At 36.5% G+C, this 16,262-nt stretch overlaps 2 protein-coding genes across 2 annotated transcripts; both read left to right on the forward strand.

Annotated features, from left to right (window-relative positions):
- Nucleotides 1-4,477: 4,477 nt before the first annotated feature.
- Nucleotides 4,478-6,906, forward strand: LOC131162999 (pentatricopeptide repeat-containing protein At1g62720-like). The gene has a single exon (XM_058119661.1). The coding sequence runs from the start codon at nt 4,712-4,714 to the stop codon at nt 6,494-6,496; it is 1,785 nt and encodes a 594-aa protein (XP_057975644.1). The 5' UTR covers nt 4,478-4,711; the 3' UTR covers nt 6,497-6,906.
- A 578-nt stretch (nt 6,907-7,484) lies between these two features.
- LOC131163000 (uncharacterized) lies at nt 7,485-15,163 on the forward strand. Its single transcript, XM_058119662.1, has 4 exons — nt 7,485-7,608; nt 7,705-7,797; nt 7,955-8,060; nt 14,307-15,163. Exons 1-4 carry the CDS (start codon nt 7,558-7,560, stop codon nt 14,384-14,386), a joined length of 330 nt encoding a protein of 109 aa, XP_057975645.1. The 5' UTR covers nt 7,485-7,557; the 3' UTR covers nt 14,387-15,163.
- Nucleotides 15,164-16,262: the final 1,099 nt, after the last annotated feature.

The raw sequence follows: 16,262 nt of genomic DNA on the forward strand, positions 1-16,262 counted from the left end.
TATTAATAAAATTTTTTATTGCAGATTCTTTTGGTTAATCGTATTTTAATTAATAATTTACATGAGAGCTAGTGAAGAATATTAATGCGTGTATGAAATAAATGAGATAATATTAAAATATTTTACAATCTATCCACCTATTTAATATGACATATTTTTCACATTCCAGTTATAATTATATAAGAGATTGCAATTAAAAATTGTAAAAAAAAATTTTTATAAGAAAGAAAAAGAGTGTATAGCCTTAATTGCACTCTCAATCTCAAATTTGAATTTGGCAACTCATATGGCCCCAACAGTTAGGTTTGCAAATTGCCTAGCCTTTTGACCAAGTAATAACCAGTTTCAGGTCTCTTACCTCGATGATGAATGAGCTCTACATTGGTGCTTGTGCAAATACGCTCTAACCAAATTAAACCTCATTATTGATCCCTTCGAACTTGCTGTTGCTACAACAATTATTTGTCCAACCATGATGCATTACCTTAATTCAAATTATTTACAAATTTTCTTATGCATTATGGAACAATACATCATGTAGTAACCCGACCCAAAAAAAAAAAAAAAGATATTTTGGAGAAGATATTTTGAAAAGAGATATTTTGAGATATTTATATATAAATATCTTGGAGGAGATATTTATTTAGATTACTTAAGGGCTAAGTTAGGATTTATAATATAAATTCTCTTATTCTCTTTCATTCTCTCTCTCTCTCTCTCTCTCTCATTTTCTCTCTCTCTCTCTCTCTCTCTCTCTCTCTCTCTCTCTCTCTCTCTCTCTCTCTCTCTCTCTCTCTCTCTCTAAGATCCTTTGCCGTTCGTCGTCCGTTTCCAAAAACGGAGGGTACTGCGTGGTTCAGAAGAGGAAACTCTACACTTTTAGTGGATCGGATTGTCATTTCGGAGAGTTTCGGGTTTTCCCAAGAATCAAGGTAGGAATCTAATCCTAATTTTGATTGGATATTTGGATAGCAATAGAAAACATAGTAAGGTTATGTTCTGTGGTTTTAGGTTTTCGGGATCTCGGGTTGTCGTTTTGGACCGTTTTCGTATGAAGTTTCATTTCGAATATAAGGTAAGGGGAACTTGATTACAACAACTATTTTGGAAAACTAAACCGCTAAAAAGTTAGTTTATGTTATTATCTATGATTTAACTGCATATTTATGAAATTCTACCGAGCAGAGATGCCGGTTTGACGATTTTACGATTTTTGGTAAAAATAAGGATTTCGATGTGTGATCTCCAAATTTTACAAATATTGTTTATTTGTGTTTATACTATAGTAGGAGAGGCTTGAATCCTTTATTTATTCAATTAAACTATGTATATTAAATTTCTATCATTTAGCGGGTTTTTGTATTAAACTTGTGTGATATATGTTGAAATGGAAATGAATGTATTTTCTATACTACTGATATAGAATATGAGAATGAAATTCCAATTTGTTATACTGACAATGTGATAAACAGAGGCTGGTGATACACCGAGCCGCATCAGTAAACAAAAAGGGGTAAACTGAGTGGAAAGACGCCAGTTTGAACCCGTTGGAATTATTTCTATACTATTGATATAGATTATGGGAAATAAAATCTTATCATATTTGTATAAATTGAATTTATGATATACGAAACCACAGCTTGAGAGTCCCGGGAGGGTTGAAAAATACTTTCTTTGCAGAGTTGAAATAAACTACTGTTATATAATACGGCACGATATCGTAGCTATATGTACACGTGCAACCACACGTACTAAACGATGTGGGTAGCAAGATGGTCGGCTAGCAGGGTGAAACCATTGGCTGATATTGGGCCAATGGGGGCAGTCGGATCATATGTAGGTACTCGGCAGTGTCTGCACGAACAGGACATTGGACGAGTACCAGTGCACAACCTGAACCACGGGGTAAAACTGGTTATAGGGATATTTTACTGTTGGTCATCTGATAAATCATTAAATGGTCGAAAGAAAGATGTGGGAATTTTGTAATATGAATGATGATATACCTTATGCATTACTATATTGAAAATATTTGATTTATATTCCAAATGTTGAATGAAAATATGCATGTATGTAGCCACACATTGTTGTAGCTTCTTCTTCCTTACTGAGAGGTGTCTCACCCTATCTTACAACCTTTGTTTTCAGGTCCGTCCGTGCGTCGGTCCTAGTAGATAAAGGGACTGGGGTGGTTATTTTGGTTAGCTTACGTAAACATCTAAATTTTGTACTAAACTTGATGAAAGTCCTTTTTGGAGGGTTGTAATATGACGATTACTCTAAGTCCGAATGTATGTAAATTATGGATGTATTAGTGAACTCTGGTATAAGGCTAGTAGTAATCCCAATGGATGTTTATGTTTTTCCGCGACATTTACATCATGATTATGTATGATTTACACCCGTATGTCCCTGTTTAGGGCGGGTTGTTTCCATATCTTGAACAGGTATAGGTATTTGATGTATGTGAGTGACACCTGAGTTCGTGTAAAGGGCCGGATCGTTACACATCAAGTGGCCTGAATGACATTCTTAAACTATTTTAATTTTGACTCTCCTTAAAATAATTTTATTTTGACTTATGCACGTTCAAGTTCTTGGTATAATTTTTTTTTCAATAGATCATTTTTTTTAAAAAAAATTAAACTAATTTTAGACCCTAACTCTTAATTTACTTAAAACAGGAAAATGATTCAATAGCTTAAACTCCTAATCTCAATTGGATTTTAAATTGATGAAGCACCCATGAATTTTTAAAGAATACCTTAAATTAATTCATATATTATATTGAAAAATATATAAATATATATGTATATATATATATTATATAGTATTAATTAAAAAAATTATATCATTATTACAGATAAATCTCTGTGAATCTCCTTCCCGCCATGGAGCTGCGAGATTTGCTCGCTTTAAATCTCGCTCAATCTGCAATACCGATTTTCTCTTGCTTGTTAAATTGTAAAGTCTTTTTCAAGCATTCAAAGTCTAACATAGGGGCTGTACTATTCATATGGTGGTTGTACTATTTATATGGTGGCTATACTATTCATTTGGTGGCTGCACAAGTCTACAATGGTGGCTACTAGGGGTGTACACGGTTCGGTTCGGTTTGGTTTTTGCCAAAACCGCCAACCGAACCAAACTCCTCGGTTTTCAAAATGACTAAACCGAAACCGAACCGTATACCGTCGGTTTATGAACAAACCAAACCGTAAACCTTGCGGTTCGGTTCGGTTATTTTCGGTTTTACCGAATTTTTAACTATCAAAAAAAAATTAATACTTGAGCTTGGGAGCCACAGCCCATTACGGCATTACAGAAGTCCTGGGCCAAGGCTTTAGTTGCAAAGCCCAAACCATGAGACATGCTAAAAGGAGGATCCATATAAAATATATAAGGTGGGATCCTAGTTCATTTCCCATTTCCAACCGATGTGGGAGGGCTAGCAATTAGCAATTTAGCATGTGGTTCGGTGGTTCCTGCAGCTGCGCCTGCATGTGCCTTCGCAAATTTGTTTGCCGTTTTTTGCAGTTCACCGGTGGCCACCGGCCTCTCTCTCTCTCTCTCTCTCTCTCTCTCTCTCTCTCGCAAACACACACACACAATGACACAAACAGAGATGGGGGTGTGCACTGTGCACTGCACGCCAAGACGGTGAAGAAATCTTCTCGGCAGCCGGTAGGTGATCGTCCAAGAAGTGGCCATTATCCCCTCCAAGCGCCTCCGAAACAAGATCGCCAGCTTCTCCTGTTCTCCACCCACCTCATGAAACGGATCCAGAAGGCAGAAGGGTTCTGTCATCTGTGTTCTGTCCGTCGTGCTCGTGTCCGAGGCATCTCTATTAAACTCGAAGAAGAGGAGCGCGAGCGTCACATGGAGCCATGGACTTCGTCCTAGAAATCTCCGCCATCCAAACCGACCAGAGGTGGTTTCTCGCCGGCGACTGGCGATCCAACACGGCAACACCAACAGGCATCTATAATATATAATTATATAATTATTTTTTATTAATTCAGTTTTCGGTTTTTTCGGTTCGGTTTTGGTCCAAAATCGAAACCGAAACCGAGACCGAAATTCTTTATATTTCAAAACCGAAACCGAAACCGCAAACCGAAAAACCGAACCAAAATGTGTTTCGGTCCGGTTTCGATCTGGTTTTCGGTTTTTCGGTAAATTTTGTACACCCCTAGTGGCTACACTATTTATTTGGTGGCTGCACAAGTCTACAAAGGTGGCTACACTATTCATTTGGTGGCTGCACAAGTCTACAAAGATGACTACACTATTCATTTGACGGCTTTGAAAAAGAGGCTTACAAAACCCCTATAAATAGGGAAGTGATGGTGAAGGAAGTTGTATCCATCCCAAGCATCTCCAACTCCACCTTTAGAGAGAGATCAAGTACTCTCCTACAAAGTATCTCTGTTGTAGCCCGTGTTTTTAGTTTCTCCTAATTTGAGAGAAGTTGTATCATTATTTTTCATAGTAGAATCCTTCTACTCTTACCCGTAGTTTTTCCCTCAATTTGTTTGGGGGTTTTCCACGTAAATCTTGGTGTCAATTCCTTTTTTCTAATTTCTTATTTTAGCTGTGTGATGCTGTTCCTACCTATTCAATTTCCTAACATTGCTTCGCGCGCCGCAAAAGCCCAAACGGCTGCGCTCTCCCTGCCGCCGGATTGCTCTCCTCCATCTGCATTTTCAGAATGTCTTCGGCTGTCCGTTCGTCAAAATTGCTCCATCTGCAATCACTTTCCACCTTCCGTTCGTCAAATGCCTTCTGTTCGTCAAGGGGAAGGGCTATTGCAAGAGGTAAAACCTCCCATTCCCATACTATAAACCAACCCTCACTTGAAATTTTTTTGAAAACAGACTGTAAATCAGGTGCTGTTAATCTCCCCGATGCACTGCACTTCTTTGATTACATGCTTCAAGTGCAGCCTACGCCCCCAATTTCTTCATTCAGTATTTTGCTGAGTGCTCTTGATAAGAGAAAACTTTACTTTGAGGCATTATCCTTCGACAGAAGAATGAATTTAATTGGGCTATTGTCTAATTTCTGCATTTTGATTAATTGCTATTGTTTCGGTTTTGCAATTTTTGGAAGAATCTTGAAAATTGGTTATATTCCAAATGTTGTAACCTTAACAGATCTGGTTAAGGGGCTGTGTATGGAGGGAAAGATTAGCGATGCAATCCAGTTTTTTGAAAAAATGGTGAAGTTGGGTTGTCTGCCTAATATTGTTTCATATGGGGCTTTGATTGATGGTCTTTGTAAAGATGGTTCGATGGGCAAGGCAGAAGAGGTTGTATTTCAGATGAGGAGTATGGGAATTTCCCCAAATGTGTATGTTTATAGCTCTTTGATGCGTGGATTTTTCCAAGTTGGTAAATACACATTGGCAGATAATTTCTATATTGAAACGATAAATCAGGGAATCCAGCCTAATATTGTCACTTTTAATGTGATTATAGATGCACACTGCAAAGTGGGGGAGGTGGAAGAAGCAAAAAGCTTGCTTCAATTAATGATTCAGAGGGGCTTCAACCCTGATATATGTATTTGTAGCACATTTATGCATGGGTTCTGTTTGGTGGGTAGGGTTGATGATGTAAGGGAGCTGTTTGTTTCCATGCTGAGTAGGGGGATAATGCCAGACATTTATAGTTACAATGTGTTGATCACTGAGTGTTGCAAAAATGGGAGGATCATGGAAGCTATAGGGCTTTATAAGGCCATGATCCGCAAGGGAATTTGGCCAAAAGTTCATACTTTCAACACCTTATTAACTAATCTTTTTCGAGAAGGCAGAGTTAAGGATGCTCATAAGTTGTTTCATGAGATGCAAACTTGTGATGTGACACCAGATTCGCGTACATATAGCATATTAATTGATGGACTTTGCAAGAACAATTGCGTCCCGGAAGCAATGGAGCTGTTTTATGCGTCGGAAAATAGTGGGTTTGAAGTGGATATTGTAATATTCAGCGGCCTTATTGATGGATTTTGCAAAGCAGGGAATCTCGAAATTGCCACAGAACTATTCTACAAATTGTTTGACAAAGGGTTGATGCCAACTGCCACAACATATGCCATCATGATCAATGAGCTTTGTAAAAATGAACAGTTTGAAAAGGCCTATGATTTATTTTTAAAAATGGATGAGAAGGGTTGTGCTCCGAATGTAAAAACATTTAACACACTTTTGCAATGTTTGTTCCGAAATAATGAGATGCTGAAGATGATTGATGTTTTTGAAAAAATGTCAAAGAAAGATCTTCTAGCCAATGAATCCACCATGTCCATGATAATGGAGTCGGTCTTGAGGGATATAATATTATTTCGTGAAAATCAGAAAGAACTTCCAACATCAACCATCATGTTACTGAAATGGAAAGGTAACAATCCATCAGCACACAAAGAGACTTTTTCACAAACACCTGGCGTGCAGGAATCTGGAGCCTTTTGGAAGGAGATACTAGGGCTTTAACTTCCTTCAAAGAGAATGAATGTGATCAGCAGCAAAAGAAGAGCTGCTGGATGCTTCTGTGCATCATCTGTGGCATGAGATGAATTGCAAAAACTTACAAACAATAGCTTGGATTTAAAAAAAGTTGTTGAAGTTCTTTGAGGAGATTAGAGTTTTGGGGGGAGGGGGGGGGGGGATGCAAGTCTGGTTTGCTGTTGATTCTTATCTAGCAATATTTGTTTTAGGTTGTCTTAAACAAAAAGCAAAAATTATTTAGTGGTCTGAGCTATTGATCTATTTGGTCTCTTGGGATTTTTTTTTTCTTTTTCCCTGCTCACATTCAGTTAACAGATATATGTACAGGAAAAAATAAAAAAAACACATCACGTTAGAATGTGTTCACTTGGACAATTGAAATAAATTTTTTTGTTTATTTTGTGTATCAATTTGCTGTAAGTGCGACTATTTGCAAAGTGGACAGACTTTGCATGCAAGACACCGGCCATGACTGCAATTACACGCATGCGCACGCCTACACCCAAAAAAAGAAGACCACCAATGGTTTCATGCTATTTGTTGAAATTTTTAATTTAATTTCGTATTATTTTCTCGCTTTCTCTAGAGTTTCTGGGAGACAGATTGGTGGGACTTCAACTCATCAACCTCCGGATCCGAATCTTGTAGGTGTTGTGCTTTTATTTTTGTCAGTTTCATGGGCGATAGTTTTCTTTATATTAGATGAGACATGTATGTTGCAGTGACACCGACTAATCCACGACCACGAGTAAGCTGCAACCTGCAGACAGGTCTCCATGTGCTTCCTTCTCTCATTATTTTATTCTTATTCATCTCATCTTTCTTTTTTTTTTCATTTTTTTTAGATGTATACTTTTGTTTCAAAAAAAGTAACTTACCTTCTCTTAGTATTCTTAAAAAGAGAAGAAGCATTTTTTAAAAAAATTTCAGAACACCACGAGAGGCAGGCTCTGACCTTCTTTTCCTTTTTCCAATGGATCCAGGAGGAGGCCCTTATATTAGCTTCCATGGATTCCTGATCCACCAAGCAGCCATTAGATCCACTGATGCCACTCCTATTTATCGCATTTTCCTTGCTTCAAATTTCTACCCAAGATGTAAGTTTATTTTCACTTTCTCTCCATATTTATATGGTCTGTTCGCTTTTCATGCCAATTTCTAACCTGCCTTCCAATTTTGTTTGCATTGCACAGGAAGTTGTCATATTAGACATTCCCCGTTCTTATGAAACCCGGCATCATTTTGGTGATCACAGAGACACCCAATTGAGATTTCTGCTCTATGGTGTAATTTTCATTCCTTTCTGCTCTCCATATATATATATATATATATATATATATATATATGTATATGATATGGATTTCATGGTAACTTTTAGTTGGGATTAGGGATTGTTTTTCTGGATTTATTTGATTTCTATTTTTGATTGGATTTTGTTGAAAGGTATACTGGATTCTGGTTGCAAAGAAGATATATGTTCCTTTACCAGTGGGGAACAATCTTGTTCCACTTCCAACCAGTAGTACGAAGAAGGTAACTTTGTTCCAAGGTAATATTTCTTTGCTTGTCATATTTCTGTAACATTTTCAGCCGCTTTGATTGTTGAGCAACTTGAATTTGTCCTTCTCACCTCCAAGTGCTCAATAACTATTCACTTTTAAACGACTAGTAAATAATATGTCATGCATCTTAATTTAAGCACTGGAAATATGAAATATCATGCATTTGTTATCTCCTCCAAAATCGACATTATTAGTGTGAATGCCTCTCAGTCAATATTCTGACACTCAGTTCAATTCAAAATGAATATTTTGGACTGGTTGTATCAACTTAAAAATTGATGTATTGTGATATTAATGGCCATCAATGAAATGATGAGACATACAGACTGGGACATGAATGCCTGTCATAGAATTTGTGATGCAGTCAAAATATGTGTTTAAGAGCATTAGTATAACTGATAATAATTGTTTCTTTAGATTATTGTGTTTTGAGCCCTATATTTTGAATGTTTCATTGATTAGATAAATGGAATTATTTTCTTTCATTTTTTGTTATCAGAAATTCTTGTATACACAGTTTGTTTTTGTTTTGTTTTATTTTTATTTTTTGTCTCACTGCTTATGTGCTGATGAAGTCACATCCATCTGCTAAATGGGTGTTTTTCATAAGATAATCAAGATTCTTGTATAACATTTCTCAGCTTGGAACTTTTATAACTTAGCAGGAAAAGGCCAAAATGGGAACAACGAAGACCTTTAAAATTCTTGGTGTCTTCAAAATAAACTAGAGATCTAGCCACTTTGGTGGTTGCATATGGTATTAGCGTCAATTTGTGAAGGTTATTTGGAAATTTAAGCTCAAGGCTCAGGTGAAGTGTTCGTTTTCTTGTATGACATGATTCTTCCCCATCGATTTTATTTCTTAATTTCTCTCTCTTTCTCTCTCGCTCTCTCTCTCTCTCTCTCTCTCTCTCTCTCTCTCTCTCTCTCAATTATGCAGTTTCCAAGCCCAAATTAATAGTCTTCCTTCATGGGTAATTTTTCAACTTGCACTAGGAAGTAGAACTTTTAGAATGATGTCTCTAAGCCTATAGGTGTCTGACAAGTATGGGGAAGCTGCAGCTATAATAAGCCCTGCCATCCTCTTCCTCCATAGAGGAGTTGGCTTCTTTTCTCAGATTTTCTTTGGGACCTAGTTGCTCTTGTTCTTGGCCATTTTGGGATGGCTCCTCTTCCTGTGGCCATATATGTTGGTGCCATGCAAAACATTTTCAACAAGGGTACCAAGCATAGTGGCATGGACATGGAGATCTCGAAGGCCAATTGGAATCACCTTTGCCCAGCTTGTGTCAAGGGGTCACGCTTGTGCGGTGGCAAGACTACACCAAGATCAGCCTAGCTGTATAAATCCTTATCCAAAGAATCACAAATGTCTAATCCCATGTTCAAGTCTCATGGCTAAACCGCCGTTGAACCAATTAAGGTAGTCATTGAGGAACCCAAACTCAAATGTTAAGGGAGTTACACTAAAATTCCTCCAATACTAAGAGTAAATCTCATCCCCCATTGTACATCCGAAGTCTTCAATGCCACCACCCAGCTATGTAGTTCATGACCAAGAAGGGTGAACGCCTAAAACTCTTGGCTCAATACCCCGTGATTTTAGTCTCAAATAGATCATCCATGGGGTTCGCAATCCCACACGAAAGCCCAAAATACCCCTTGAGGATGTCAAGAGCACTCCCCTGAGCACTCCTTAGGGTAATTAGTATCCAATAGAATGCCACAGGGAGGTAGGCCACTCACTCGGTGTTTCCCCAAAAAATAATGTCTTTGAAGTGTTCTCATTTACATACGAGTAACTACTAAGGATCTACTGGTCATACATCTTAGGTTCAAGAACACCACCATATAAATACTATCCTCAACCACAACGTTGTAGTGACATACCTGAAACATCCCCATGACAACCTCATAGTTGAATCTAGGTTAAGGGACCTTCACTCCAAGTATGAATCATACACCAAAATCATTTGTCAGGGTCGCAAAACTCTTAGACCCTGACACATAGCTTATTCAATCCTTACAAAGCGGCAAAGAGCCTATAGTCCTTTCGATGTGGACACGTGAAGGTTTTGTACACCATATTCTTTAGGGTTTAAAATCTTGAATTGGGCATTAATTTTTCTCGTGCTTGAAACTTAAAGAAAATTTGGAAGTTTAAATGTTTCAATAATTTAATTTCTATCTTGGAATTAAATAAACGATTGAAATGCTAAAATAACTTTAAATGGGGAATTGTAGAACAACTTTTTTACGTTAACATAAATTTGCTAATATCAAATCTGTTATAAAATATATTTTATTCACTTGGCTGATTAGTTTTCTATTTAGGTTATAGGAAGGCAGCTATTTGATGGCCCCAATCTGTTGGGGAAGTTTTTGAGTGCTTTGATTTTGTTGTTCATGATCCTAACAGCTGAATTGCTTGCAATCTCAGCTCCTTACATTGGAGTGATACTTATTGCAATTTCAAGCTTATTGTAAATCTCGATTTTGCTTTTAATGGACATCCTTTGAAGAACCATGCACTTTCAAAACTCTCTTGCAAACCACTGCACTCAACACTATGCAATAAACTTTGTACTAGAATGTGTTAATTTTATTTCTTTCTTAGGACAGTTTTTATTTCTAACGATGATGCTTTCTAAATATTAAGCATTTAGTCGTGGCTAATAGTTTTTTCAAAATTAATAACTATCTGTAGACAAACTCTATTCCAATGAAATGTCGTTAACCTTTTAAAAATCCTAATCCAGGGGCCAATATTTCTTCAGCATAAATTAGCAAGATGGGCTCAAATTGTTTTTCCATTTTTATCCCAAAAATAGAAATGGAGTGGTGACAGTCATGACATTGTAGCCAAGACTCTCAGCTTCTCTATTTCAATATTTGCGTAGGATGTCGTTGGAGCTACAGAATTAAGAGTTTTTGAAGATGGGAAAGTGGTGTCACCACCAATGTAATGGAGCTGGTTGTTGTGCGGCCTGGGCAGGATCTTTTTGCCAAAGCTGCACATGAAGCAGAGGCACGGCGGTGGGTCATTGTGGAGTGATGGCGCTGTGGGTTGTCTGACTGGGAAGGGAGATTGCTAGGAGGGTGGTGCAAGTTTAAAAATAAATAATAATAAATAATTAAAATAAAATATTTTTTGGAAGAAAATGAAGTGGTGCTGCCAAGGTGGGACCCAGGCTGTCGTGCATGCAAAATATGACTTCCATGTCAGCATATGTGATGAAGGGTCCTTTAAACTGGATAGAAAAGAAGGATTTTGCAAAAGAATTGTAGTCTAGTGACCTTAGCTTACAGAAATAAATTTAGTGATATTTGCCGTTTTAGTAAAAAATTCAGTGATCACAAGTGCATTTAATCCATATATTTGATATTAAAACCCCTTGTGTAAAAACATGAAGGGAAAGAATTAATACTCTTCTAATATACACCATTCCTCGAAGAGTTGTCTCTTTAAATAGACATGACTATAGCATTCAAATTTGAAGAAAAATTAATTCAGAATTTCAGGTCTTAATTGATCACAAGTGCAAGTGCCTATGCATATATACTTGCTAAGATCCCTTCAAACTCTGCTTTGTTTAGTAAGATGAAAATATTTTATAAACCCATTTCCAATTCTTTTAAACTTTCGATTTGGGACAAATATTTCCACTTCCCTTATATTACAATCTATAAAACTCCAACAATCCCTGTTTAGATTGTAATATAAGATTTTATCTCCCTTGTTATTACAATCTATCCAATAATAATAGTTTTTTATGATGTTTTATGGAGACGGATTTTATATCTTCTTTTCATTTGCTATATTTTGTATCCTTATCAATCGTTGTCTGCCTCTCTACTTTAGTTTCTTTTTTTATTCTTTTCTTTAATTAATATACCTTATGAAAGAGTTTCAACACATCACAGCCTCCCTTTGCAAATGAAGAAAACAGAGAAGCAGCGTTTCCCATATAATTAACTTTGCTTTTTTCTTTAAATAGCCTACCTTATGAAGGAGTTCAGCACATCACAGCCTCCCCTTGTAAATGAAGGAGAAACAAAAGAAGCAATCTTTTCCCTATAATTAATTTTGTCTCACACATCTCATCGTACCAAAAACCTCCATTACATATTGATACACATATCCCACTGTACCAAGTAAATTGTAGACCATTCCATAAATGCTTCATTTTGAATTTGCTCAAAGCTATCCTTCACTGCTAATGGAATTAATAGCAAGCACCTTTATACTATAAGTCTTGAATGGATGCTTAATTTGAGTAGAAGCATAAATGTCCATGAGGCAAAACTTCTTCCAACTAAATCTCTCAATGAAGTCTCATGTACTTATTACTTTGCTTTTGTTACCAAATGCAGAGTTAGGTAAATTGTTGGCAGTTATCTTAATTTGCTGCCAAATCTTTGCTGTAATGAATTGGTTCAATGGTGAGTAATCAACCCCGAAGCTTATCCAAAGGTTGCTACCAAATCTTTGCTGTTCTGAATTGGTTCAATGGTGAGTAATCAACCCCAAGCTTATCCAAAGCAGAAGATTAACCATAACCATCTGAAAAATTTCTTGTCTTTTCTCCACAAAAAATCAATGTGTAATCAAACAAAAGACAGTCTATTGGTGCTGGGCGTTCCCAATTTGCAATCAGTAATTAAAGAGCTCTGCATCTATTGCCTTTATTGGGCATAAGATGTTAAAGGTTCCGTGACTGATAAAAATAAAACAGGAGAAATTGGATCCACATATTGTAGACCATGCAATGCCTTGAAAAATGTTTTCAATTCCCCTTTAACTAGAACTGATAATGATGGATAAGAAATGTGCTAAGCAATCCAGATGAGCCACTTCTTTCCAAATTCCATCATGCTCACACTATGCAGTAAATAAGCCCATTTTACAATATTAAAAGCCTTTTCTAGATTAAGTTAACAAGGGATTGCAATGAGCACCATGACCCTCAAGGGAATTTGATGTGTTGTTCTTTTCTATAACACCTTATTAGTTGGTCTTCCCCAAAAAGGTAGACTAGGGGATGCTTATGAATTGTTTAATAAGATGCAACCTCATGATGTGACACTAACTTTATGTTGGAAAATTGAATCTTAAAATAGGATGCGAAAAATGAAATTGAGTAAACTTACTGATGGAGGACCACCTGTACCCCCTAGGCCGCCCATTTGTTACACATATTTTAGGTATTGGTTTAGAAAGGTTTAGGAAAGATGTGTATGGAGGACCTCTTTGTATTTTTTAGGGATTTCTTTTAGTATTTGTAATTATGTGTTTAGTTGGGTTCTATATGTGTTAGTTGTATTAGTAGAGGTATAAGTGCTGGGCATGCAAGTTCTAGTACAGTTTTTGTTTTAAATCAGATTGCAGTTTCCCTCTGTCTCTCTCGGGTTCTGTTCTTCTTCTTCTCCTCCTCTTCCTCCTCTTCCTCCTCCTCCTCCTCCTCCTTTCTTCTCCTTCTTCTTTCTCTTATCTTCTGATTCTGTCTCTCACCTCGGTTCTGCTCTGTTCTTCACCTTATATCTATATATATATATATATATTCTAACATCTGTCGTACATCACTTATCGGTTGAGGTTTGGATAGCACTGCCTTTAGGGAATATTTTGCCCTTCCAATATGGTGCAAAAGGATTGTAGGCATCTATTCTAGGATACAACAATCCTTTTGGTTGATGTGCACTCTCCAATTGGGAGACAAGAACAACATGACTTGGTTAACCCAGACAAAGAAAAAGAAACCATGGTGAAAGAACTTTTAGAGAAAAAAGAATTTGTAAGGAAAAAGAAGAAAATTGTAGCAATTATGTTCACAAAACATGTCTAGCCTCAGGATATATAAATAAAAATAATTATTATAAAATTGTCATAAAATAGTTAACAACAATGATCACTACCGTTATTATAATGATTAATAAAACTGAATGAGTTTTTGAAATAACCATTAGAGTTTGGAAGTAATAAAGACTTGTGAAATACCTCTTGCACAAAATACCAACACTTTTTACATGTACGGTGTACTCTTTGATGGGCTTTGCAAGGATAATTGTGTGGCGGTGGCAATGGAACTGATTCATGCTTTGGAAAATGATTTGTTTGAACTGAATATTGGAAGTTTGAACCGCCTAAGAACTGATTCATGCTTTGGAAAATGATTTGTTTGAACTAAATATTGAAAGTTTCAACCGCCTAATTGATGGATTTTTCAAAGCAGGGAATCTTGAAATCGCCACACAAATATTTTACACATCGTGTGAAAAGGACTTGACCCCAGATGTTGTAATGTTCACATAATGAGATGCCGAAGTTGGTTGAACTTTTTCAAAAATGGTAGAGAAAGATGTCACCTGCATATTAGCGGAATTTCTCTTGGGGGATAAAAACTGTCATGAATGTCTGAACTTGCTTCCAACATTGCGGTGCACAGAATGAAGTTACTGAATAAAGTTTCTTGTGAATAACCTAATTTAGAAGAACTATTGATAGAGTTGGACTGAATATCTGACTGAAAGCTTGGAAACTTGGACTTCTATTTCCAAGCTCAGTTCTGGTTGTACATGAAGTGGAAACCTCCATGAAGCTATATTTACACAATGCAGTGTCGTTGACAACTCTCCTGGAACAAGAAGTTTTCATGGAACATACTGTGGAAAGAAGTTTTAATGGGTGTATGGATTCGGCCTCTGCTGGCAGTAGGCTTTGATTCATCCCCATTCAGGTTGATTCATTCCTGTTCAAGAATCTTTATGACTTATCCTTAAGTTCTGTGAACTGAGAGACAATGGTGATAGCAAAATTATTTAGTAGGGCTCCCAGCTCCTATGCCAATTGCCAATTTGAGAAATGAAGACCAATTTCTATGTAAGGCTCTTGCAGGTGAGATAAATAGACCTTGGCAGAGTAGGATCATCCCAGATTTTATTGAGTTGTCTTATATTGCTGTTTGTATATTCTTAAATCTATCAATGAATTTTCTTTTGCAATTAAATTAAAAAAAAAAAACCTTGGCAGGGTATTAGTTCATTAAAGGATGATTGTATATTCTTAATGTTCAAGTATAATTTTATCTAATTCCGATTGAATTTAGTGCATTAATGAATGTAAAATTTTTTTGTGATGATTTTTTTTATCTATAAAAAATTAATCCGCACTTCTGGTGCAGTCATCAGCAGCAGAAGAAGAGATACCTCGGCTGCTTTTGTGCATCTTCCATACACGGCATGAATAACTAGCATATATTAAAAAAAGCAGCAGGTGAAACAAATTGATATGTTAACATATATATGCCCATGAAAAGGAGGTGAAGGGAAGCCTTCTTTCTTGCATAATTTAAGTGTCATACGTCCCATTGTACCAACAACTTCCATTAGATTTGGCAATTCAATTGAAGCTCATTCCATAAAAAATTCATTTGAATTTACTCAAAAATCTATCCTTCAGTAATAATGGAAATTCCCGAAAGGGTACTTTGATTAGAAACATAAACCTGCATGAGGCTAATCTTTATCAAAATCCATCAATGAAAGAATCCCATGTACTTATTACTTTGATTTGGTACCGACAGTTAGAACAAGGGAAATTGTTGGCAGTGCACCCAATTTGCAGCTAGTTGCTCTCAGAGCTTAACTATTCTGAATTGAACCAATGGAGAGAACAAATAGCTCAGAAAGATTACTTTTTATGGCTGCTCTCCTAGTATATATTTTGTATGTTAAGGTTAACAAGCTCAAAGGCTAGAAGTCTGATGTGCTTCCTACACCATTCTTTTTAGGAATACATGCAGTAAAGCTTTGATTAAGGCTCCTTTCTAGCTAATGTGCTTTCTTGATGAATTTCTGATGACAACAATTGATGAAGATCATCATTGAATGCATCCTAGCAATTTTGAAAAATTTTGATGGTGAAACCGTCTTTGCCCGATACTGTTCCCATATTGAATTCATTTAATTTTATACTTCATGAATCTCTTCTTCACTAAATTGGTTTTCTAGAAACGGGGTGCGGTTTTTGTAGATAAAAAATTGAATTGCAAATTATCTATAGCGGTTCCATATATATGATTAGGCTTTGCGTAAATTAATTGTTGTGAAATAATGCCTCTTCAAACAATGCACAGGGGAATAATAATATGTAAAGGATCAAACATACACTTGCAACAATCTAAATGGTG

The sequence above is a fragment of the Malania oleifera genome, chromosome 8 (assembly GCF_029873635.1).
Source record: "Malania oleifera isolate guangnan ecotype guangnan chromosome 8, ASM2987363v1, whole genome shotgun sequence".
NCBI lineage: Eukaryota > Viridiplantae > Streptophyta > Magnoliopsida > Santalales > Ximeniaceae > Malania > Malania oleifera.